The sequence below is a fragment of the Eptesicus fuscus genome, chromosome 6 (genome assembly GCF_027574615.1).
Source record: "Eptesicus fuscus isolate TK198812 chromosome 6, DD_ASM_mEF_20220401, whole genome shotgun sequence".
Classification (NCBI taxonomy): Eukaryota; Metazoa; Chordata; class Mammalia; order Chiroptera; family Vespertilionidae; genus Eptesicus; species Eptesicus fuscus.
In genome coordinates this window covers 103,585,831-103,609,075 of record NC_072478.1, presented here as the reverse complement: position 1 = coordinate 103,609,075, position 23,245 = coordinate 103,585,831, and the positions used below count along the sequence as shown (strand labels likewise).

General features: G+C 59.7%; 1 protein-coding gene and 1 long non-coding RNA gene across 6 annotated transcripts in view; one reads left to right on the top strand and one right to left on the bottom strand.

The window, feature by feature from the left end:
* Nucleotides 1-341: 341 nt before the first annotated feature.
* ERGIC1 (endoplasmic reticulum-golgi intermediate compartment 1) overlaps nucleotides 342-23,245 on the bottom strand; it is an 85,518-nt gene continuing 62,614 nt past the window's right edge. For all 5 annotated transcript variants that reach the window (XM_054718148.1, XM_054718149.1, XM_054718147.1 and 2 more), the window contains exons 6-10: nucleotides 20,424-20,528; nucleotides 19,798-19,858; nucleotides 15,251-15,351; nucleotides 12,603-12,725; nucleotides 342-2,079 (exon numbers count right to left, since the gene is read on the bottom strand). In XM_054718148.1, the coding sequence (XP_054574123.1) occupies nucleotides 1,972-2,079; nucleotides 12,603-12,725; nucleotides 15,251-15,351; nucleotides 19,798-19,858; nucleotides 20,424-20,528 (498 nt within the window). In that variant the 3' untranslated portion in view covers nucleotides 342-1,971. The remainder of the gene's footprint in view (nucleotides 2,080-12,602; nucleotides 12,726-15,250; nucleotides 15,352-19,797; nucleotides 19,859-20,423; nucleotides 20,529-23,245) is intronic.
* Nucleotides 22,179-22,747, top strand: LOC129149519 (uncharacterized). The gene is made up of 2 exons (XR_008556445.1): nucleotides 22,179-22,413; nucleotides 22,637-22,747. It is a non-coding gene; the product is annotated as an uncharacterized LOC129149519 (long non-coding RNA).

The following is a 23,245-nucleotide window of genomic DNA, read 5'->3' as shown; positions in this document are numbered from 1 at the left end:
CCAGGTACCACTGGCCCGCATACTTGAGCTCGTTCTGACCCGGGTAACTGACTTGCATGTACTGTAGATTTAGTTTCTGCCACAGTCCTAACAACGTTATGTTACTATTAGTCCCATTTCCACCTGGGCAAACTGAGGCACTGGCAGGGGGACGAGGCTACGCGGCCAGCAAAGGGCAGATTCCAGAACGTCCTGGAGGGACTCCATAAAGGAAGCGCTGGGTCATCCTCACAGATCCTTTCCGCATTTCCCAATTCCTCTCCTATGGATTGAAATTCCCTCCTGGGACCGAGGCCCCGGGCTGCCAGCCACAATCAAGTAGAAAGAAACACACTGCAACCTTTCTGAAAATCAGCCCTTTAATCTAGTTTAACCCAATGAGTGGGGAAAGAAAGACACATTTTTTCCCCCTTGAGATGTTTGTTTGTAATAATGGGTCCGAGGTGTGTCTTCCATAGGAAACTGACATCCCCTACGTCCCCAAGGGTTTTGTCTCTTTAAATGCATCGAAGTGGAATTTCGAGGCCTGTGCACCCCACACATTTCCTCGCCCTACCCGCCCACCCTCTAAAGGGACTCCTTTTGGTCACTGGGGAACAGAATGTAAAAAAAAAAAAAAAAATCCATCTAAGTGGCCAGAGATACCAGAAATAACCAAACGCACATCAGTCAACGCATACGCAAGCGGGGAAGCTGTTCTACTGGAATTCAGAGCCAACCGTCACAAATGGCAGAGACGCGAGCTATCTCTACAGATAAGTTACAGCTCCTTCCCCCGGCCCGCCCCTTAATTACAAAAGTATGCAAACAATCTTGATCTAAATGGGAAGCCGGTGGCGTCTCCCAGGGACAGGGCATACCTGAAATTCCCAGGGGAGTGCGCCTGGACCCCTGCCCCTCCCTTTTAGGACTAAAGGGGAAGGATGAGGGGGAGGAAGGGGGAGGGGCCCACCTCAGGAGCAAGTGGGGGGGCCATGGAACCGCCCCGGGGACCAGGAACGTGCTGGTGTGTGGCCAGCCCCTGGGAAGCTCGGTGGCAAGGGGCCTAACCTGAGGGCTGCAGAGAGGGCCATGGGCGTGTGTCCCCCAGACGGGGGAGGGGTGGGTCAGCTTTGCTCCCCCCACCTAAGGCCTTGGGACTGAGGGCAGCCGCTGGGAGAGGCCGCGACGTGATTGTTTTAGGGCCGCAGAGAAAGAGGCTCCCCACCTGACATAATGCACAAACCCTGTCTGGTTCTCCAAGGATGATTCCCAGTCACAGCCAGCCCCTCCACCTAGAGAGGCTGCTGTCACACAGCGGGGGCTGAGGCACATCGGTGGGGGGTCCAGAGGAACAGGGTGAGTGGAGGAAGGGGAACCCGCCACCGCCCAGTGACTGGGCATCTGCTTCTCGGAGAAAAAGAAAGGCGTGGGGGTGAGGGCTCTGGGCCAGGCAGGAGAGGATGTGGCCGAAGTGAGGGTTCCCCCTACAGCGCCACAGCTCGGGGGGCTGCCTGGGAAGTACCATCCTTTGTTGGAGGCTCCAGGTGGGGGTACCTTTGGGCAGCCTGGTCCAGGGCCGAGCCCAGGTCTGCGGGTGGCTGCCCGTGGGGAAACAAAGGGTTTCGTGCGTCCAAGAGGTGGGGGCTGGGAGATTGTCAAAGCCTGGCTGAGAGCCGGTCCCACAAGAGAGAAGGGACCACAGCCCTCCCAGGAGTGGTCCCCAACATCCCCGAGCACCCCTTGCCTGACTCTGGTCGTGGGGGTCCCCAGGGGAAAGGGCACCACAACTTCCGGCAGCGTAATTCGTCTAACATTGAACGTGGGGAAGAGCGGTAGCTGCGGAACCAAGAGCCACCGGCTACCTCCCCCCGCCACCCCCACTTTGGGATGCAGCCAGATCCTGGGCCAGACAGAGGGCAGGAGGAGACGGGGCGCTGGAGGCGGGGCTGGCGGCCGCCCTGGGTCCTCGCCGGCCGGGCGGGCAGGCGGTCAGTGCATCTTGCCCAGCTGGATCTTCTTCCAGGCCTCCGAGGCTGTGAAGATACACGAGTCCAGAATGCCAGCTACCGTGAAGGTCCCGCCGATGATGGCACAGATCTGAAAGCGGGGGAGGTCAGAGGTCAGCGCTGCGGGGAGTGCCGGGCCCGTCCCCATCCACATCACAAGACAATGAGCTCAGCAAGCACAGACGCTCTGCCCCACTACACGCACCCCATGGCAATCAGTGGGGCCTGGAACACACTCAGGGCTCAAAAAACCCACTTGTTGGATGATGAAGTTAATAATAATAATAAAAGAAGTCAGCCGCAGCTCCTTAAATTCCCACGGTAACCTTCTGAGGAAGGGGATCAGTGGACCCATTTCACAGGTGAGGAAACTGAGGCTTAGTTAGGTAACGGCGCTGAGACTTGAACTCAGGTATGGCTGGACCCTGGAGCCTGTGGTCTTCTCTAATTTATCAGCGATTTACAACCCCATTGGCAGATGAAGGGAAGGAGGTTCAGAAGAGTGGCACCGCTGGCCCAAGGTCACACAGCCAGCAAGAGGCGACCCTGGGACTTGAACCTGTGTCTGACAGGTCCGGGCGCAGTGCTGCCTGTGACTGAGCTCTGGGGTGGGCTGCAGAGGCAGCAGTGGCCTGGGGGGACTGCAGCGAGAAACACATCTCTCCCTCACAAGCTTGCACGCTACCCGTGGGATGGGCAGTCATCAAATCATCATACCGATAAACGCAACATTACAACCAAGGCCCCGGGCAGCAGAGGAGAGGGGCCCGTGGTGCTACCGAAAGCTCCTGTTAGGGCGAGGTGGCTCGGGGCACTATGTGCGTTGGGGACCGGATACGTCGCCGTGGGGCTGTCCCGTGCACGGGAGGGTATTTGGCCCCATCCCGGGCCTCCGCCCACAAGATGCCGGGAGTAACTTCTCCCTGTTGTGGCAACCAAAATGTCTCCAGACATTGTCAACTGTCCCCTGGAGCTCAAAACCGCTCCCGATTAAGAACTGCTACAGTAGGGGATGCTCATGAGCGTCACCTGTATGTCTGTACTCCGGAACCTCCTGCCACATGATGGCCACGACAAAACACACAGCGCTGACACAGCGCCTTCTCTGTGCCGGGCTCGGGCCGGGGGGTTCACGCCTCCCATCACGGAGCCCCCGGTCAGCCCGATGAGCTAAGCAGAATTTCCATGCCTACTTTACAGCCAAGGAAACCGAGGCACAGAGACACCAAATCCCTTGTCTAAAGCCACAGTGATTCGTGGCCGCACGGGGACACAAAACTCTGGGAAGTCTGTCCCTGAAGCCCACACGGCTGCCTCGCAGGCACGACATGTGCCCACCGCTGCATTCCTCACTTGGCTGTGCGGCTGTCGGAACTGCGCGACTCAGCATTTTCTGACCTACCTGTGAGTCGCCTTCTGGTGCCAAAAGAGAATCGGAGCGTGCACGATGAGAAACAGTAGTTCACGGCAGGTTTGCAAGAGAACTTTAAATGTATTTCCCTCTTGGAAACAAACCTTATGCTGTCCATAAGAACCAATCCACCCTCCGCCCCGTATCCCCAGGGGGTGGGGGCACCTCTTCACTCCTGTGCCCATGTGGCCCAGAGAGGGCGATAACTTGTCCGAGGCCACACAGCACGTGTGTGGCAGGGCCGCGTCCGCCTGCCCCCAGAGCTCTCACGCGCCCCCATATGCTGGGCAGCCCCAGAGGGCCCCTGAGCCTGCCTGGGAGGCAGCCGTGGGTGGCCGGCCAGCACGACACTCGGCCACTGGGGGACTCTGGGAGAGGGCAGCCTTAGCGGACCCTCTGGTGCCAAGTGGAGGCGGCCTGGAGACACGGCGGAGGCGGGAGGGAAGTGCGGATGGAACCAGCATTTATTTTTAAAACGATATTTCTACGCGATGAGCTCAGCGGAGGCCCGAGGCCCCGGGCAGACAGAGCGGGTCTGTGGGATGGGCAGGGAGTGGGGCAGCTGGCATTCCAGTAATAACAGCCCAGAAACCCGAGCAGCCCCAGGGGGCGCGGAGCCGGGGGCGCTGGGGGATTATCGTGGAGCGGGTCCGCGGGCACGGCCCCTCCCCGCCAGCCCCGGAGCATGACGGAGGGCACTTTCCGAGGGAGATGACGGCAGGGAGCTGGCTTATTTCGGTAGAGTGGGTCAGATGATGCGAGATTTTATACCACAAAGTGCTTTTAGAGCTTGGATCGGAGGATAGGAAAATGTGACTTAAGTGCCATGGAGCAAATAATGAAAAAATGAAAATAACCACACACACACACACACACACATCTATATTCGACACACTCCGGACCCCGAGCGCGTCCGTGATTCACAGACACCGGGCGCCCAGGCTGAGCTCCTTTCACTGGGTGGCCCGGAGCCGCAGACAACGCACGCATTGAGGTGCACGAGGAAACACACGGCTGTGGGGAAACTGAGGCCCTGGCGCCGGGACCTGAGGAGGCCCTGCCGGGAGCCCTCGGGAACCCACTGATGCCCCCAGCTCAGCAGCCTGTCCCCGCGACCCTACATCTGCCGAAGGTGCCGGTCACTGGCCAACTGAGGAGGGGAAATTTGGACACTTTTTTTTTGGGGGGGGGGGTGTGAGGGGGCTCAAAAGCTGAAAGAAATCTCACAGCGCCCCCCCCCCCGATGCTGCCACAGCCCCCGACTAGCTCACCCAGAGGTGATGACTGGTGTGAGGGGCTGGGAGGGGGGACCGGGGGCTCTCAGGCCATGGTGGCCCGGGATGCTGCCATCTGCATGGTCACAGAACCCCCAGCTCCAGGTTAGCACATCTGGACTCACCCAGGGAGGCGGTCAGCCACGCCAGCCCTCGTCCTGAGAAGGTCACGGGGAAATAAACGGGGCCACGAGGCTGCACGGAGGGTGTGCCTGTCCTCGGACTCGGGCCCTACACGGGTGGTGGCACAATGACAGGCTTCCTTTGTGATCCGTGGCCGATGGGGGGTGACCAGCCGCAGACATGAGGAGGCCGACGCGGATCTCAAGAAGACACTGAAGAAGGGGCAGATGCCCTGGCCAGTTTGGCTCAGTGGATAGAGCGTCGGCCTGCGGACTGAAGGGTCCCAGGTTCGATTCCGGTCAAGGGCATGTACCTTGGTTGCGGGCACATCCCCAGTGGGGGGTGTGCAGGAGGCAGCTGATCGATGTTTCTCTCTCATCGATGTTTCTAACTCTCTATCCCTCTCCCTTCCTCTCTGTAAAAAAAAAATCAATAAAATATATTAAAATATATATATATATATTTAAAAAAGAAAGAAAGGAAGGAAGAAAGGGCAGGCGACAGGGGGCGGGGGACACGGCATCTCCCTGACCGGTGGGGACAGGCCCTGGGTGAACACAAGGGAAAACTCAGTGAATCACAGTCGCACACTCAGTTCCCACAGCCCGTGGCTCTGCACGCGGAAGAGCGAGGAGAACCGGGCTGCCGTGGGCGCAGAGGCTCGGAGGCGGGACCCTCCTCGCTGGACGTGGTGAAGGTGGACCGGGCAGAGTGGGGGTGAGGTGAGGACTGGGACGTCCCCGGGGGCCATCCCCACGGTGACAGCAGAAAGAGCGGGTGGCTTCGGGAAGCAGAGTGCTGGCTATCACTTCCTCTGGCCCTGGGAGAGCCTTTCTGGGCCTCAGTCTTCTCATCTACAAAATGGGAAGACCATCCCTACCTTGCCGACTGTTGCACCACAGGAAATGCCTCTGGAGCTCCTAGCACTTAGTAGGTGCTCAGTAAAAGATCCCCTTTTGGTTGACCGAAAGGCTCCAACCTTGTCGCTAGACCAGAGATTTTCCAAACCTCCCTAAGAAGAACAATGGATCAAACATGACTTATCCCCCAGATCAGGCCTCGGGGTCTCCATTTCCGTTTCCCACCTGGCTCTTTAAAGGAGCATGTGACTCAGGGAAAGATAGGCCAGCACAGGCAGACAGGCAGAATCTCTGCAGCTGCCTGGGCCCCATGCACTCCGAGGACCCCTTCTCCAGATGGGGGAGCTGAGGCGGAGACACGGTGTTTCCTCAGGGAAGCGCCAAGAAGTGTTTGTGCGGAACAGCGTTGGGTAGGGGCAAAGCACCGAGGCCGCAGGGAGCTTCCATTCTTTGGCCCACCTCAACCCTATGGCTTCAACTCTCATTTCCTAAAAGCCCGAGGGACGGAAGACAGCACAAGTACCTGACGCGCAGTAGGTACTCAGTACACGTTTACTGAGTAGGTCAAGCAGTGATCGAGCGGGAGAGTAAATGGACGAATGAACAAACGAATGAATGACTTGCTCAGAAACGGAGCAGGATTCCCAGGGGGCAAAGGCGACTCTCTCACAGGGTGGAGGCGATGCAGGATGGTCGGGTCCCCTCCCACTGCATGCTCTTGCATCACCCAAGTTCCCCGTGCCTCGGTTTCCCTGCTTTTACAAACGAGGAGGCTAATCCTCACTGTCAGGGCTGCTGTGGGAGTGAGTGTCCGTGCCAGCCTTGAATGCCTGTTCCCTTGGTCCCTCATTGCCAGGCTTTGTACCTTCCGACCAGGCCAAGGACAGTGGGACAACCTCTGTGTGTGTGTGTGTGTGTGTGGGGGGGGGGGGGTGGCGCGGGGGACGAGGGTGAAAAGCAGGGCCACTGAGTCAGGGAGGGCCGCCACGGCCAGCACCTGCCAACTCCTTGGTCAGCAGCCCCAGCTCCAGACCCAAAGACAAGGACCCTTCGATGGCCAGGCCCCAGAGAGTCTGAGGCAAGTGCTTCGCTCAGCTTCTGGCAGAAGTCCTCAATAACACCCCTTATTCCCGCAGGGGCCTCCTCCCTGCGGCCTGCCAGCTTCCCGGCCGCCTCCGGCCAGAATGAAGTCAGCCTGTCTACCTTGAAAAGAAGGGGGTGTGTGTGTGTGCGCGCGCGCGTGTGCTTTTCCCTTTCGTTTTAATTACGGCTCCTAATTCCTTACACTATGGAAAGGGCATGTTCCAACTGCACTGGCCGGGGCTGAATCCCTCCGTTGTCCCACCAGCACCCACCCTCCCCCCATTCACTTCTCTGTAGCGTGCCGCGAACCAGTATGCCAGACACGCCGCCTGGGGTGGGGGAGAGGGTGGGCTCCGGAGGACACATTCCTAGGGTCGGATCCCAGCTCTGTGGCTCTGGCCGGGGAAACCAGTGGGCCTCTCTGAGCCTCAGTTTCTCTCATCTGTAAAATGGGGCCCACCGTGAGGACTGAGCCGACCCCCCCCTCCCCACTCCCGTCTAGCTGCCCGCTGCACTAAGTGCCGGGAGCCATCCACTCCCTTCCCCGGCCCGGTCAGCGCGGCGCGAGACGCTTGTGGAAAAGCACAGGAGGAGGAAATAAATAATGAACCCGGTGCCATCAGAGCGGGCGGCGGCAGACTGGCTGGAGCCGAGGATGAGAACACGGAGCCGGAGCCTGGCGAGGCGGAGGTGGGGGGTGTCTCAAGGGAAGCCGATGACTGGGCCCCGGGAAGGAGCAGGGGGTGGAGGAGGAGTGGGGGTGGTGCCCCCACCCAGGGGTGTCAGAGGGCCCATGCCCACTCTCTAGTGCAGGAGCCCGGGGGACAGGGATCCTGTCCTTGCCATTTTTACAATGGCTGCAGCTGCAAAATGCCGGCCTCCCTCCCCCTCAGGAAAAAGCCGGCTTGGTTGAGCACCTACTATGTGCCAGGTCTGAGATGGCACTTTCTTCGGCCTTCTCATTCAGTCGTCGCAAGGGCTGGGGGAAATGGGTGAGGCCCATTCCACGGATGGGGAAGCAGAGGCGCAGAGAGGGACGGATTTATCCAAGGTCACACAGCCGCCACGGTGGGCGACAAGAAGCTGGGTCTGGGGGGCTGGCTGCAAAGGGCCCGCTTTTTCCAGTGAGACCCCCCCTCCCCCTCCACCCCCACCCCCGCTTCACCCCCCCCTGCAGCTCCCCTCGGTCCCCGTCTTCACGCTCAGGTGGCTTCTTTATCTTCTGTTTTCTCAATTCTGTCGTCAAATGTCCTGAAGGAAGGGGCCCCCCTCAGCCACGTTTATGAAGCAAGAAGCTGTGAGGCTGTGGAATAAGCGCGGTGAGCCCACCCCATTCTAATGTTCCTTCCGTCTCAGAAGCTGCCTGAGACATCCGGGCAGGCCGGCTGGAGCCACCTGCCCCCGGCACGCGGCCTTCTGGAGACCTAGCTCCGCTCAGCCGTCCGGAAGGATCTGGACGGAAGTTGTTTGCACATTTCCAGGCCAACTGAGTAGCTGAGCTGCTACTTTGGGTTTGTTCTGTTCCTTAGAAACTGCCTTGGGGGTGGACCAAGGTAGACACCCCTCCCTCCGTCTGACACCTGTTCATCACCCGCCTGCGCCGTGGAAGACCTGGGGACCAGAGATGCCAAGATGCAGGCCTGTCCCGGAGCGCACGGTCCCGGGAAGGGAGGCACACAGAGGGACGTGGGAGAAGGAGAGAATCGAGGCTCTGAAAAGGCTGCTGTGCCAGTCCAGCCACAAAGCCGGTCCCCCCCGCTCCCCCTCGGCTCACCATCTCAGCGGGTAACACCGCCCCAGGCCTGTCTCCTTGCAGTCCTTTCTCCCACCTCCCCGCACCCCGGCACCTGACGCCTTAGGTCTATGGCAGATTCCTTCCGGTGCCCACACCGATGAGCGAAAGGTAATCAGATAAGGACAAGAAAACGTGCAAACCACACGTCTGGGGAGTTAGCGTTTTTTATGGTTTGCATGCAGGTGGCTGTGATTTTTATCAGACATGCTTCCTGCTGTATTTTCCCCTGGTTTCCCAGGACAGAAGTCGCTGTATCACAGGGTCCTGGCGTCCTCCCCAGGGCTCCGTGGCCTCATGGGTCTCTGTTGCTGGAACATCCTTGAGAGCCGTTGTTTTAAAAGAGGGAGGTGGGCTTTGGGGTCAAGTTCCAGCCTTGTCATTTCCTGGCTGTGTGACCTCGGACAGGCTTCGGTACCGCTCTGGGCCTCATATATAAAATAGGAATGACATCATCTACCTCGGAGGGCCCCTGGGAGGGTTAAAGGAGGTAGCTATAACATTACCCGGCACACACCCATTATCATAAGCGTAGCTGTGTGATCACTTCTTCAAGCGACTGTCCCGTTGTATCGGCGCTCCTCTGTGCCAGCCAGGCCCTGTGCTGGATGGCGGGCAGGGACCCTGTCTAATTCCGCCGCGCCTGCCGCCCATCGGGAGCCTGGCGGGACCAGCCGGACTTCCCGGTGGGCACACACTCACAGCCATACCGGCCCAGTCCGGTACTTTGTGGCTTCTGGCTGTGGCCCCCAAATAGAATAAGACACACGAGGAAAGCAACGCGACCCCTGAAGCCATCCAATCTGTCACCACCACCCACTTGAAAGGCGTCTCGGAAAGGGGCGTCGGCAAGTGGCGGGGGACAAGTGTGCGTGGGTGGGTGGGCGGGGCCACTTCACACTTGCACGCTGTTGAACACCATCTGCTTACCCCCTGAGTGGAATTTTCTGGAATAGCACAAAGCAGAAATCTGAGCAAGGTGGCCTGGGTGGCCGGAGAGGGGAGCGCGGGGCAGCCCGGGGGACACCCAGGAGGAGGAACCCTCCCGGGTCCAGGCTCAGAAACAGCGGGTCCTTTCCTGACCACGGGACCCTGGAGGGGCAACTCCGAATAAGCCAGGTACTCCATACTTAGAATTGCACTGGGGAGGCCCCCTCGCCCCTCCCCTCCACACCCTCAGCCCCCCCCCCCCCACCGGCTGGACCCACCCCTCATTCCAGCCCACCCACAGCTGCCTCTGCAGCCGCCACATGACGACAGGCTGGCCCACGCCCCTCTTCAGCAGCCTCTCGGAGGAGCTATTTGCAGAGGCCCCCACTTGGAGTCCGGGGCTTTGCACACAAGTGTTTGGTTTTTAAAAAGAGAGAAAGAGAAGTCACAGCAGGTGCCCGCCCCGCCCTGCCCGCGAGGGCTGCCGGGGTCTTTGTGCTGTGTGTCTGCCAGGGAACGTCACCCCCACATCTGCTGTCCCCGTCCCGTGACAAGAGCGACCGAAGCTGCACAATGACGCCATCTGCCAGGGACAGCCAGCTGGCTCAAGACTGACCCTGGTTGCCGTGGCAACCGAGATGGTGTCATGGGGCCTTCAGCAAAAAAACGACCATCCTAATGATGTCAGGAGGTTCCCTGCAGCACGGCTCACGCGGGGGTGGAGGAGGGGCTGGTGGCCGGAGTCCTGGAGGCGGGGGGCCTCTGGGTAATGCAGGACAGGCTCCTCCCCTGCACCCTCTTGGGACCCCCCCGCCCCCCCCATGGAAGGAGGCCACCTGGCCCCCGCAGGACGTGCTGTGGGGGGCACCTGTGCACGTTCTCTGCTGAAAGCCTCCCTCCTTCCCTCAGCCTAGAACGCATCTCCTCACCCTTCCAGACCCATCCCCGCTTTCCTTCTCAGCACCTTCCCAAGCAGGGGGCCTGGCCCACCTCTGTCCCCACCGCGCCTGGTGCCCACCAGCCGGGGAGCAGCCCGAGGGCCGAGGTGATGTCTCATTGATCTATCTGGCTGCCTGGCATGTGGAAAATTCTAGCAAATGTTCAGCGAATAAATGCAGTGGCTTCGTTGCTCAGCCACTCACACAGGGCTGCAGCCCTCAGAGCCTCAGCGGTCGGGCATCACAGGCGCAAACAGGAAGGGGGATGAAGATCCTTCTCGGCCCTGCCGCCAGCTGTGGGCACGGGGTTTCCCTGCCACTGTCAGGGCCGCAGGCCACACCGGCAGAGGCACCTCCTGGAACCCTCGGTTATATCTTATTCGGAGTCAGAGCCAAGACCCCCCGGAGGGGCCGCTCCGCGAGGCCTCGGGGAGAATCACTTGCTCACACATCCCGACTTTCGGGTCAAAGGGTTTGCACGTCTCCCTCCCGAGTGGCTGGCCCGTGGCCCGTGCACCGGGGAGAGCGCGCAGGTCTCCCCCCGCCCCACTCACCGCACAGCCTCCCCATCTCCATGGCGGCCCATCTTTCCCATCTGCCAGCCTGACAGGACCGAACCGGACTTGCTGCTTCGAATCTCAGTCCTCCCATTTCCAGTGAACTTGGGCCTCTCCCCACGGCCAGAGTGGTCTCTTCTGTGAACGCCGACCTCGCCCATTTTCCTTCTGATCATTTTTTCTGAGTGCTTTGTAGGGGTCCTTTATGTGTAAATTCTTCAGCACACTCCTTCCCCGGAGGTGCGGCAAACACCTTTTCCCTGTCCGGGTCCGGTGTTTTAAGGATGGCAGGTGCCCTGTGCTGACTAGAAGTTCAAGTTTTCTATGGAGTCAGGGAACAGGAAGGGCTGTTCTGAGGCTCACAGAAACCCAGCCGTCTGACACCTCGCATCCACGTGGCTTTCTAGACCTGCGAAGAGCCTGAGTCCCACGCGGCCCTGGGGAGGCGGGGCTGTTATTCCTATGCTGTAGGTTAGGAGATGAGGGCCTTTTTGCCTCCTGGCACCCACTCCTCCCTCCCGGGACTGGCCCCAGATCCTCCCCTTGCAGTCTTTGTCCCTGGGGTCTGAGTGGGGCTGGCCAGCTGGAGACTCCACTCATTGTCCAGGCCACCAGGATGGCATGGGCCTGAGCCAGGCCAAGGACAGCACGATCCTACCCAGGACTCGGGGTGGAGTTGCTGAGAAAGAGGCACTTCCTGCTGGTAAATTCTGTTTGAAAACGAAGCCGGTGCGGAGGAACAGGGGTTGAGGGAAGGCCTAATGCAGACCATGTTTATGCCTGGATCCAGCCACGCCTGAGGCCTACCGACCCCCTCCACCCAGCTCCATGTGGGGTCCTGTCTCTTCTGTAGCCGAGTCAGCGCCAGAAATGCAAGTGCCAGGACTGGACCCCTGACCCCGACTCCTTATTCAAAGCGTGAAGAGGGGCAGAAGCAGCATAAGGGCCTCCAGGCCTCAGTTTCCCAATCTGTGAGGTGGGGGGCAACCACCCCTCTGTTCACTTCAGCCGACTCTGGCTGACACCAGACACCTCCAGGCCTCTTGGCTGAAGCAGGGCATCGTGACCCTGCTGCCTCCCCCCAAGGACATGGGGAATGAGAGCCCGGGAAACCGGACACTCGGTAATGAGGCTCAGAGAAGAATGACATCAGCTCGAAGCTGTCTCCATTGGCAGAGACAATGGCAAAGAAGGAGAAAAAAAAAAAAAAAAGGACAGGCAGGAAGGAAAGAAAGAAAAACCCTATGATATCAGCAGCTCTGGTTGGAAAACAGACACAGGAAAGAAAACAGAGTTACCTAAGCCTTCGCTGCAAAACTCACACAGCAAAGGAGAAACCCTGCTAGCACTGATACCCACAAAAAAGAAAAAAACTGGAAGAAACCATGAACATCGAATGGAGCCACACACACAGCTGCTTCAGAAATGAGCGTTCCCCGCCGGAGAACATTTTCCTGATGAACCACTGACCACACTGATGTGATTCTGATGACAGTTCTGAACATGGCGGGGATCAAAGCCTCCGGTTGTACAGCCCGCGCCCCCAGTCCTGAGGGCTGTGCCCTGTTTCTTTAAGAACCGGTGGAGGCGCCAGGAGGAGGACCCCACGGCAGGCGCCCCGCCCACTCACCCACCTGCCCACTCACCGTGGTGATGAACCTGTACAGGGGCTGCCGTCTCTCGGTGTACTTGACCGTGATGGGGCTGAGGTCGTAGCGGAACCAGATGGCAGGGATGATGCGGCCCGTGTGGCTGTAGGCGACGTACTCCTGGGGTGGGAGAAGAGACGGGGTGAGCGGGGGAGGCGCGGAGGGCATGAGACTCAGGCACACAAACCGCATCTCACGGTGGGTGGGGGTGGATTACAGGGGTTGCCCCTGCCACCCACGAGAATGGGCCTTCCTCCCTCTCTCTCCAGGGAGCCAGACGCACCGGCCCCTCCTCTCACACCCCCGCCCCAGAGCCTTTGCCGTCAGCGTTGGTCTGGACGGGCATCGTTGCCGGGGGCATTGTGACCTTGGCTGCCTGGAAACTGTCCATATTTTAATCCCAGAAGCAGCGCCAGAATGAAAATAAGGATCTGAGAGCAGAAAGGGAGAAGGACAAGTGTGGTTTGGGCTCATTCTGAATAAAGGCCTCTCTCCCGCTTCCTGGGCCACGCAAAATCCACTCCTTCATTCAGCAAGTTCCTACGCGCCTCTCCTGTTTGCTGGCGCCATGCTGGCGGCTGGGGACCCAAGGGAGCGAGTCCCGCTCCATCCCCAGGGGCGTCACCGTCTGGGGAAGGCAGATGTAACAATATGTGCAGCCCTGGCCAGTGTGGCTCAGTGGATAGAGCGTCGGCCTGCGGACTGAAGGGTCCCAGGTTCGATTCCGGCCAAGGGCACATGCCTGGGTTGCGGGCTCCATCCCCGGTGGGGAGCGTGCAGGAGGCAGCCGATCAATGATTCTCTCTCATCACTGATGCTTCTATCTCTCTCTCTGCCTCTTCCTTCCTCTCTGAAATCAATAAAGAAATATATAAAAATAATATGTGCAATACTGCGACACCACGCACGGTGTGACTGAGGGACACGGAGTCCTGCAGGGGCCACGGGACAAGTGACCAAGTCTCCCCAGGGCGTCTGGGAGGCTCAGTGAGGAGGGGACATTCTAAGCCACACATGACACCCCGAGGAGGGTGTGCGTGTGACACAGAGACCGTGGGAAGAAGGAACACTCGGAACCGGAAAGCCAGAGGGCTCAGCCCACAACCTGCCTCCCAGGAAGGCACCGCTGGGGCCGAAAGGATGCGAAAGGCCCGAGTGGGCCGTGGGCCCTCTCTGGTCTGGGTGCCTTGGGATGCCGAAAACCTCTGGGCTCCCCTCATTCCTCTCCAACATCTGGAGACCAAGCTGAACCCCCAGGGCACCCCCAACCCCAAACGCCGGGCCGGATCCGAGGCTTCTCCTGGGGATGAGCCGGAGCCCTGCCTCTCTGTTCCCCGTCCCCGATGGGCACAGCCCCACTCGCTCTGGGGCAAGCTGGGGCCAAGGCCACAAGGGAGCTGAGCGAGCTGTTCCGGGCGCTGGGCCCTGGCCAACGCCTCAAGGGAAGGAGCCTTGGGCAAAACAAGATCAGCCTTCTCCAGGGGAGCGGACGGGCAGGGTGGCTGTCTGGGTCATGGCCTGGGGCTGAGGGTCAGAGAGAAATAATGAAAAAACAGCCGCCATGTACCCAAAGCCTTATCCAATGCCTGGCTTTAAAGGCATCGCCTCATGTGACAGTGGTCTGAGGAGGTGGGCATCATTTCACAAACGAGTAAACTGAGGCACCAGGTGGTTATGTGACTTAGGGACGGCTCATGACGTCTGCTCAGACTGCCCCCACGTTCTCCTAGCTGTCAGATGCTGTCAGCCCCTGAGGGTGACAATGGCACGCCCTCCAAGAAGCAGAGAACAGAAGAAACATCAGCACGGGCGGGCCAGAGCAGGGGGACCCCAGGGCACCCACAGAGGGAGAAACGCCCGGCCCGGCAGACTCTTGCCCCTTGTTCAGAAGGAACAGTGATGGGGCCAGGAGGCCAGGCTCTGGAGCCGAGGAGAAGCCGATTCTAAACTCCACCTGGCTACTTTGTAGCTGGACTACCTTTCTGTGTCTCAGTGGCCAAATCTGTGAAATGGGGACAACAATCGTCCCGATGTCAGAGCTGTCATGACTGAAAACGATGGTGGAGGTAGAGAGCCTAGCATCGTGTCCAACCCATTATAGGTGCTCAATAAATGAGAGCGACTACGCTGTTATTATTACTAATTGAGCGAAACACTTCACTCACAAGGGGTTTGGGCAGCCCTGGACCAGATGAAAAAGGAGAGTCCTGGTGGTAAAGGGGAGTCTCGTGGGGGGACCTCAGCCAACGAGCTTCAGGCATTCATGTCCCACTGGCAGGCAGGGTCCTCTCCCGGGCAGCCTGAGGCCCTCGGCTGGAAACCACTGTTGGTCACCCCATCCCGCTGGCTCTGACCATGCCCTGCCTCCCCGAGGCCTGCCTGCTTCTCCGTGACTTTGAGTGTTGGGGTCCTGGGACATTCCCGTTAACCCATGGCCACCGGGGTGATTCAAGAGCCAAAGCGTCTGTCATGTGCTGACCAATCCGGGGCCAGGTGCAGGGCTGTGGAGCCGGCTGTAACCCCTGGACCTTGGTGGGAGGCCACCTGCCTGCTCTTTCTCAAATTGTGCCCCGACACGTGTAGCCTCTGCTCTCGGCCAGCAGAGGGCGCTGTTGCACGCCGCCGGGCCCCGCCGCCGCCCGTACCTTGTTGGCCACTGTGTACTGGTAAGAGTACCGCTGCTTGCCGCTCTTGTCTTCGTAAACTGTGGGCACGATCTTCAAGATGTAGTCGTGGGAGGCGAGGGCTGCGGGAAGGACACAGCAGAATGAATGAAGCAGGGGGACAGGCACTGCCTGGTGGCAGCTCTAGGTCATGTCAACCTTCAACCAGCGTGGCTGGCATTGCTGGTGATTGGGGGGGTCGGGTCGGGGCTCAGCCTCCACATTTTCATCCCCGAACGGGTGACCCCGCTCCATCTTCTCCCTTTGACACCAGGAACTGGAAGACTCCACCTGTCAGGATGGTTACTCCTGTATTTAATATTAAAATCCGGGGAACAACGCAATGCCCATTCACAGGGCGGCCTATGGGGTGGGTGCTGGGCCGGGCCATTTGCCAAGAGGAACTGTTACGTAAAAAGAACCACGTGACATAACCGGGTGAACAACGTGTTTCCGTGCATGGGGGGCAGGGAAGGCTCATGCTCTCCACATGCAAAAATACATAGAAGCGTTTTCTGGAAAGATACCCGAAGACCGATTAGCAGCCTTAGCCTCTGGGGAAGGAGGCAGGATGTGATAAAGATCACATTTCCCTGCTGCACCCTCTGGGCCTGTTTGAATATTGTTACTTTTGAAACAAACCGGGTTGAGGTTTTAAAAAGAAAGAGCCCACAAACTGGAAAAAACATCATCTATGAAGAATTAATTTCTTTCCCCATTCTCAGTGAATGGGAGACCCAGGCTCCCTCCACCAGGCCCTGTCATAGATTTCACTGGAACGGTCACCTCCACCCGCTGGATCGGGAGGCCGCAGGGGGCAGAGTCCAGCTTGACTCATCTCCGCGTCCCCAGAACCCGGCGCAGGGCCTGGTACGGAGCGGACAGCGGCAGATGCTTATGGAATGAATGAACGGATGGAGGGATGACTGGTCAGAGGCATGAATGGGAGAGCAGATGAATCAGCTTCTGATAAGCATGAGGTAACCGGAATCCAACAGGAGCCTCACAGAGCCGGGCCCGAAGCGGCCAAGTCGCACCCGGGGAGGCAGGAACCCCCTTGGGCCTTCTGGGATGCTGAGGGAAGCAGCTCAAGGGCCCGTCCATTCCTGCCTTCTGGAACCTCCAGTCAGGGCCCCTGGAGCTGGAACAACACAGAAGTGCAGACCCGTGGGGTCCAGCCCTGGTCTCCTGGCTGAGTCAGCCCTGAGCCTTGCACTCATCTTCTGTAAGAGGCGGGGGGCGGGGGGCGGGGGTGCAGATGCTGTGCACGGCCTCTTCCTGCTAACGCCAAGTCTCAGGAAGGAAGGAAGGAAGGAAGGGACAGCGCTGCCTGGACTGTCTTCAGACCTGACGCCTCTGCAAACCTGGGAAGAGCTCTGCAGCCTCAGGGTTAAGCGCACGAGGGCCCCAATAGTCCTCGGCTGAACCGAGTGGGCCTCAGGTAGCAAAGCACTGGAGTCACCCAGAAAAGGCAGACACCTGGCTTGCCCCCCCCCGCCCCGCAAAGATTCCTGCTCAGTGGGCCGGGGGTGGGGCTCAGAACCTGTCTGCATTTTAAACCAGGAGCCCACGTGAAATACAGGGCTCCGATGCCCACCGCCCGGGTTAAAACCCTGAAGGCCTGGAAATCGCCCCTGCCATGGTGCCATGAAACGGAAGGGAGGTCACCGGGAAAGGGGGGGGGGTGGTGGGAGGAGGAAGAGGGCGAAGGGGCCGGATATAAGGTGATGGAAGGAGACTGGACCCTGGGGGGTGAGCCGTCCATGGAGTCCACAGATGTTGGCCTACAAAGCCGCAGACCTGACATCTCCTATAACGCCATGAACCCACGTTCACAAACAAGGTACAAATACGTTGGAAGTAGTTCCGTTAGAACAGAGGGTCACACAGAAAAGACATGAAAGCCACTCACAAAGCCACGAGGCACAGGAAACCGTGGGTTCGCGTTCTGGTGAGGAAACCAGGATTGATACGTAGTTTGTTTATGTTTTCCCAAAACAGGATCGTACTGTACCTTTGTCTCAGAACTGGACACCACGGCCACCGGAGCGTATGCCCTGTCACACCCCCTGGCACAGTGCCTGGCACAGAGTAGGTGCTCAGTGAATGCTCGCTGCCTGGATGCCAGTGAGGCTCTGACACACTGCGGTCAGCGTCCGTGGGGGCCCGCACCCCGCGGCAAGGCCCCGTACAATGCACTCAGCCACGCCCCCCGGCTAGACACAGGCACTGCTCCTCCTCTTCCCTCCTGTAAACAATGACCTAATGAACATCGTCTTCCTCGGTCCTCGGACACTCTGTTATCCCCTTGGCTCCTTGGCTCCCCCGCTCACTCTCCCGTGTGTACAAGTGATGAGGCAGACGCAATGCCCATTTCTGAAGGCCTCGGACACAAGTTGCCCCGTGTCCACTACAGCACCGCACACCCCCACACGGATTCCCTCTCGGCGGGCCCCTCTTAGGGGCTGGCGAAGGCCCCCACACCCTCCTGCCCTTCACACACCTCATCATGGAAAAGCGCCAACACGTAAAAAGCCGGGGGCCGTATAACCAACTCCCACGCACTCACTCCCCAGAGTCAGCAATGCACAGCGGCCAGTTTCGCTTCATCTCTTCCCCACTGCTCTGCCGCCCCCGTTCTATGTTGAAGTTCATCCCAGACATCACATCAAGTCATCCACAAATAAGAACTCAATTGAAAAAAAAAAAAAAAAAACAGCCGCCACCACCACCACCACCACAATGCCACCATGACAGCTCAAATATCAACAACCAGTATCTTCAAAGAGAGTGGGCTGAGCTGAGAAGAAAAACAGGTTTGCTCCTTAGGAGTGGGGTTTACTGTAGATAAGGTAATCAGGGAGGGCCTCTCTGAGGTGGCGGCATTTGCGCTGAACCTGAATGACAACAAGCAGCCCCAGTGGGAAGACCCGAGGGCACAGGGACCCTCCAAGGCAAAGGCCCAGCAGGGGGACCCAGTTTGAGGAGATAAAATCCAGCGTCTGCTCCCCGACCTAAGGCATTTTTCTTGCCATGAGCGTAGCTTTCGTTAAGCTGCAAGGTTTTCTGCCCACACCCTCTATTGGCTTGCACCCCTGGGGCCACCTTGAGACAACACGCTGCCCTTACACAGACCCATGACGACTCCCCACCACTCGTGACACTCGCATGAACACAAGAGGGAAAGTGTCTGCTTGGACGCCGCTGGAGGAGCACCCACGGGCACGGAGCGCTGGGAAGCCACTGGGGAACGGAGAGCACATGCCACCAACACCAGCGGCATTACCGTCAGGTCAGGGTGAGAGACGAGAGGCAGACACTCCCCAAGAGAAGACAACACCTGAATTCAGCCTGGCCGAGCTGGCCGACGGCAACCGGGCCTCCGTCACCGTCACCGCGGGAACACTGTGCCACAGGCGGGGATGCAGTAGGCGGAGCACATGCGCTCTGAAGAAACGGCTTGTGTGTGTGGCTGGACAAGAACTCACAGGGGCAGAGAACGCACAGGGCAGTTCCTGGGGGGCAGCGCAGGGCGGGGGGGGGGGGGCGGTGCCTTCTCTTGCTTAGATTTCTGACGATTAGAGAGCAGAATGCATTTTAAGAAACAGTAAGAAGCCCGGCCGGTGTGGCTCAGTGGTTGAGCAATGACCTATGAACCAGGAGGTCACGGTTCGATTCCTGGTCAGGGCACATGGCCGGGTTGCGGGGGTGATCCCCAGTGGGGGGCATGCAGGAGGCAGCCCATCAATGATTCGCTCTCATCATTGATGTTCCTATCTCTCTCTCTCTCCTCTCCCTTCCTCTCTGAAATCAATTGAAAAAGAAAAAGAAACAAGAAGAAAAGCCTTGTGGATGAAAAAAGGTGAGCTCAGGTGAGGCCATTAGAAAAGGCCAGGTAACCTGTCCTGCGGGACCCAGCGGGGAACAGGCCTCCCGGGCCGGTGCCGTGCACGTGCCCGAGGCCCCGAGCGTGGGCGCACCCCTGGGTGCAGGTGGCGTGCTTTGGGCCGGCGTGTGAGGATGCGGTATGCTCTTCAATCAGGGCCGAAGGGCCGGGGCGCTGAGGCGGGAGAGGGCTCGGGGTGGGGGCATCTGTGGGTGGGAGGGGTTCAAGCAGGAAGAGGGGGTGGGAGAGGCGGCCTGGGTGGCCAGACCTGACTGAGCTGCCCACAGACCTGTTCCCACGGTGCCACGTGGCCTGGGATGAGTTCTGGCTCTGCCGTCACTCCCTGTGGGACTCAGGTGATTAGCTCAACGAAGGACAATTAATTACACGGCTGTCAGGACGGCAGTGACGACACAGCGGCTGGTATTCACGGACACTCCCGGTGCGCCTGGGGCTGCCACACTTTCCCGGGAACAGGCCACTCTCCCCTGCCCTGTGGGATGGGTCATGCCACCTCCCCCAGGCAGCCGTGGGGAGAAGCCGAGCAGCCTGGCTCCCCGTGCGGCCGAGAACGGCGCCGCCCTCCCCGTCCCTCCCGGCTGCTCGGGGTCCCGGGCTGGAGGCGCTCCAGGCGGATACGTACGGTTGGAGGTGAGTCTGTCCGCGCCCCCCAGCGCATTGAAGGCTCCGTGGACATTCTGCACCTGCGGAGAAGCACAGCGCGGAGGCCTCAGGGGCCGCCACCGCCTCCAGGCCGGGCCCTGGCTGTGAGGGTCGGCCGCGGGCCACCGGGTGCAGGGCCCTCGTGGTCTGTGTTTGCTGCCACGAGTAAGAAACTGCTGGCGGGGCGGGGCCGGGCCTGCTGGAGGGGCCCCTGGATCAGCAGCCAGGACTCTGGACACTTCATTCACCACGCTCACCCTATCCGAGCAGGCAGGCCGAGGGGGCCGTGGAGGGGGGGCGGGCTGGTCTGTGGAGCCGGACAGATCTGCTGGGAGACCCTGGACAAGTGGCTTCTCTGGCCCCAGCGCCATGTCTGTAAAATGTGGGCCCCCCTCCCACCTCCTAAGGCTGCACGGGCAGAGGCCAGCGCGCTGTGGCAGCCGCGTGCTCAGGAGAAATGAACCAGACAGGCTGTGGATGGAGCCGAGGATCAAAGGGGGCGATCCCTCTGGAGGGCATCGCTCTGTGCCCAGGAAGGACAGACGGCTCCGGGGACACAGCCCCTGGGCCCACCCCGGGCCACGCCCCTGTGGCGGGGTTGCTCACCTGTAGCGTGTCCCCGAAGGAGAGCTTGTGGATGACATGGGTCATGTCCGGGTTCTGGGGCTGGGCCGAGGCACTGTGTGTGGACACGTGGAAGTTGCCGGGGACCTGGGGAGAGAGGCGAGCGCCAGGAGGTCGGTGGGCTGCCCCCAAGAGGGGGGTGCAGGGCTTCCCCCTAGAGTTGGACACGTTTGGATTTGGACCCAAGTCGGACAGGCCACGAGACTCTGAGGAGCCACAGCCCCCCATCTGAGCCGCAGGTTCCTCGTCTGCAGACGGCGGCAGTGACAGAGCTACCCGAGGGGCTGCTGGGGGCTGGGGGGAGCGCATGCCCGCTGGGCACCTGGCACAAGGCCGTGGCTCCAATCACCACCACCTCCCTGGCTGTGGGCGCCACAGTGGGTGAGGGGACGACCTTCGGCTTACAGCCCAAGGGGCTTCCTCAAACTCCGAAGCAGCACTGCCAGCCCGTAGAGGAGGAAGTGTCGCTTCTTTCGCAATCACGCCCGTTTCAAACACGGTGGCTCTCTCTCAGGAACAGCCCCGTCTTCGCTGGGGCCTGAGCTGTGGGCTGACACGGGAGGAACCTGGCCAACAGGACGTGGCCCGGCCTCGGCGAGCTCACAGTGGAGTGGCTAGCATGGAGCCTGGGCCCTGGGCCTGGGGCGCTGGGAGGAGGAGGTGGAGGCAGCCAGGGGTCCCGGGGTGAGCGGGAATGACAGCTCGGTCAGATCTCCCGGGAGGGGCACATCGCCCGCTCTGGGGGCCCGAGGACCGTGACAGAGCGGCAGCTGAGCTCCACATGGGCCCCACTTCCTAGCTGGGGGCCTTGGGCATGGTCAGTAGCTGCTCTGGGTCTCAGTTTCCCCATCAGCAAAATGGGGATGATAACCAAGAGGGTTCCTGGGAGGAGGCAATGAGGTGACGAGTGCAAGCCGATGGCGGGTGTCACTGGTTTGGGTTCGCAGGATGGACGTGTTTGTCATCAGAGCCGAGAGGGGACCCCCCTGAAGGGGGCCCAGCATGCACACAGCCAGGGCCTGGGCAAGAGCCACTGCGTTTAGACGTATTTTAAATGTGCCCGGCTGGCATGGCTCAGTGGTTGAGCGTTGACCTATGAACCAGGAGGTTAGGGTTCAATTCCCGGTCAGGGCACATGCCCGGTGGCGGGGAGGGGAGGTGTGCAGGAGGCAGCCGGTGAATGATTCTCTCTCATCATTGATGTTTCTATCTCTCCCTCTCCATTCCTCTTTCTGAAATCAATTAAAAATATATATATATTAAAAACCTATTTTAAACATCACTTTTACTCCTGTAAATAATACCTGGATACATCCGCATTATAAGAAACCCACATGATGTAGTCAGGACTACAGTCCCCGTCACCGTCCACCCCCGGAAATAAGACCCCCGTGGCGTCTGGCGCGTCCTTCAGGGCTCCCCCACACGGGGACGTGGGCCCCGTGGACGTGGGCAGAGTTCAGAACCGTGTTGGGGGCCGGGGCCTCCCGTCCCAGAGCTACGTGAGTCAAGGAGGCCAGCCCCTGCGCATCTGCCACCCGCTGCCACCCCTCGGGCTGTGACTCAGTGACCCGCGCCCCCTCCGCACAGAACCCATCACAGGTGGCTGACTCATGCCAGCACACACTGGGCCGGAGAAAGGAAAGCCGACGCTTCCAGAGCCCGTGACTTAGGAACCTGCGTCAGTGCCTCTGATGGATTTTAAAAATACAGAGAAGAGGCCAGGCCCCAACCCCCCGCCGATCCTGCCAGCCCCCTGGGGCGCCGGGTGAGTAAGCGGGGAGTCTGGGCTGCCGGTGCAGCTGGGAACATGTGACCTCTGACATCTGGCTGCTGGCCAGCTTCCTGATGGGGAGATAAGGGGCCACGCGGCAAGCGTAAGCCTGATGCTTCGAGATACAGGGTGGGGCCGGCTGTGAACCTCACCCGCCCGTCACCATGGCGGGCTTTCTTATCCGAGCACCCCTCGACGGTGAGCCCCTCAAAGGCATGAACCATTCACCTGTCAAGGGTGGGGGCAGAGACTGGCCCGAGCTGTGCTCTGAAGTGAATGGACACGCTGGTCACGTCACCTGTGGCCGAGGTGTCGGCAAGAGGAAGCAGGGGGGGGCCCGGGGGAGGAGCGGGAGCCGGGGGCCGGGATGCCGGGGTCCGCACGCGCTTTTCAGCTTGTCTATGTCGTCTCCCTCCACCAGAGCCGAAGGTCACCAGCACTGGGACTCCGCCCACCCATTCCACGCTTTGCCCCTGAGCTGATCACCTGCCCTGGGACTGGGAAGGCGCTTGATAAAAGTTTTTGGAATGAATGAATGCGTACTAGCTCACTTATTCCTCACACACACACTGTGAAAGGAGGGGTATCATTAGGTGATTATCACCACCCCACCCTCAGCCTAAAGATGTGAAAACCAAGGCTAAGCCCGGCCGGGATGGCTCAAGGGCTGAGTGTCAACCTATGAACCAGGAGGTCACAGTTCGATTCTCGGTCACGGCACGTGCCCGGGTTGCAGGCTTGACCCTCGGTGTGGGGCGTGCAAGAGGCAGCTGATCAGTGATTCTCTCTCATCGTTGATGTTTCTCTCTCTCTCTCTCCCTTCCTCTTTGAAATCAATAAAAATAATTTTTTTGGGAAAAAAAACAATAAAAACAACGGAGGCTAAGATGGGTTGAGTGACTTGGAGGGCGTTGCTTGGCCAAGAGGGGATGGAGCTGGGATGCAAATGCAGGGCTCAGGGCTGCCAATGCCGCCATCTTCTCACCTCTACTGCCCCCCACCCCCGCCACCTGCTCCAGCCAGCAGGGGC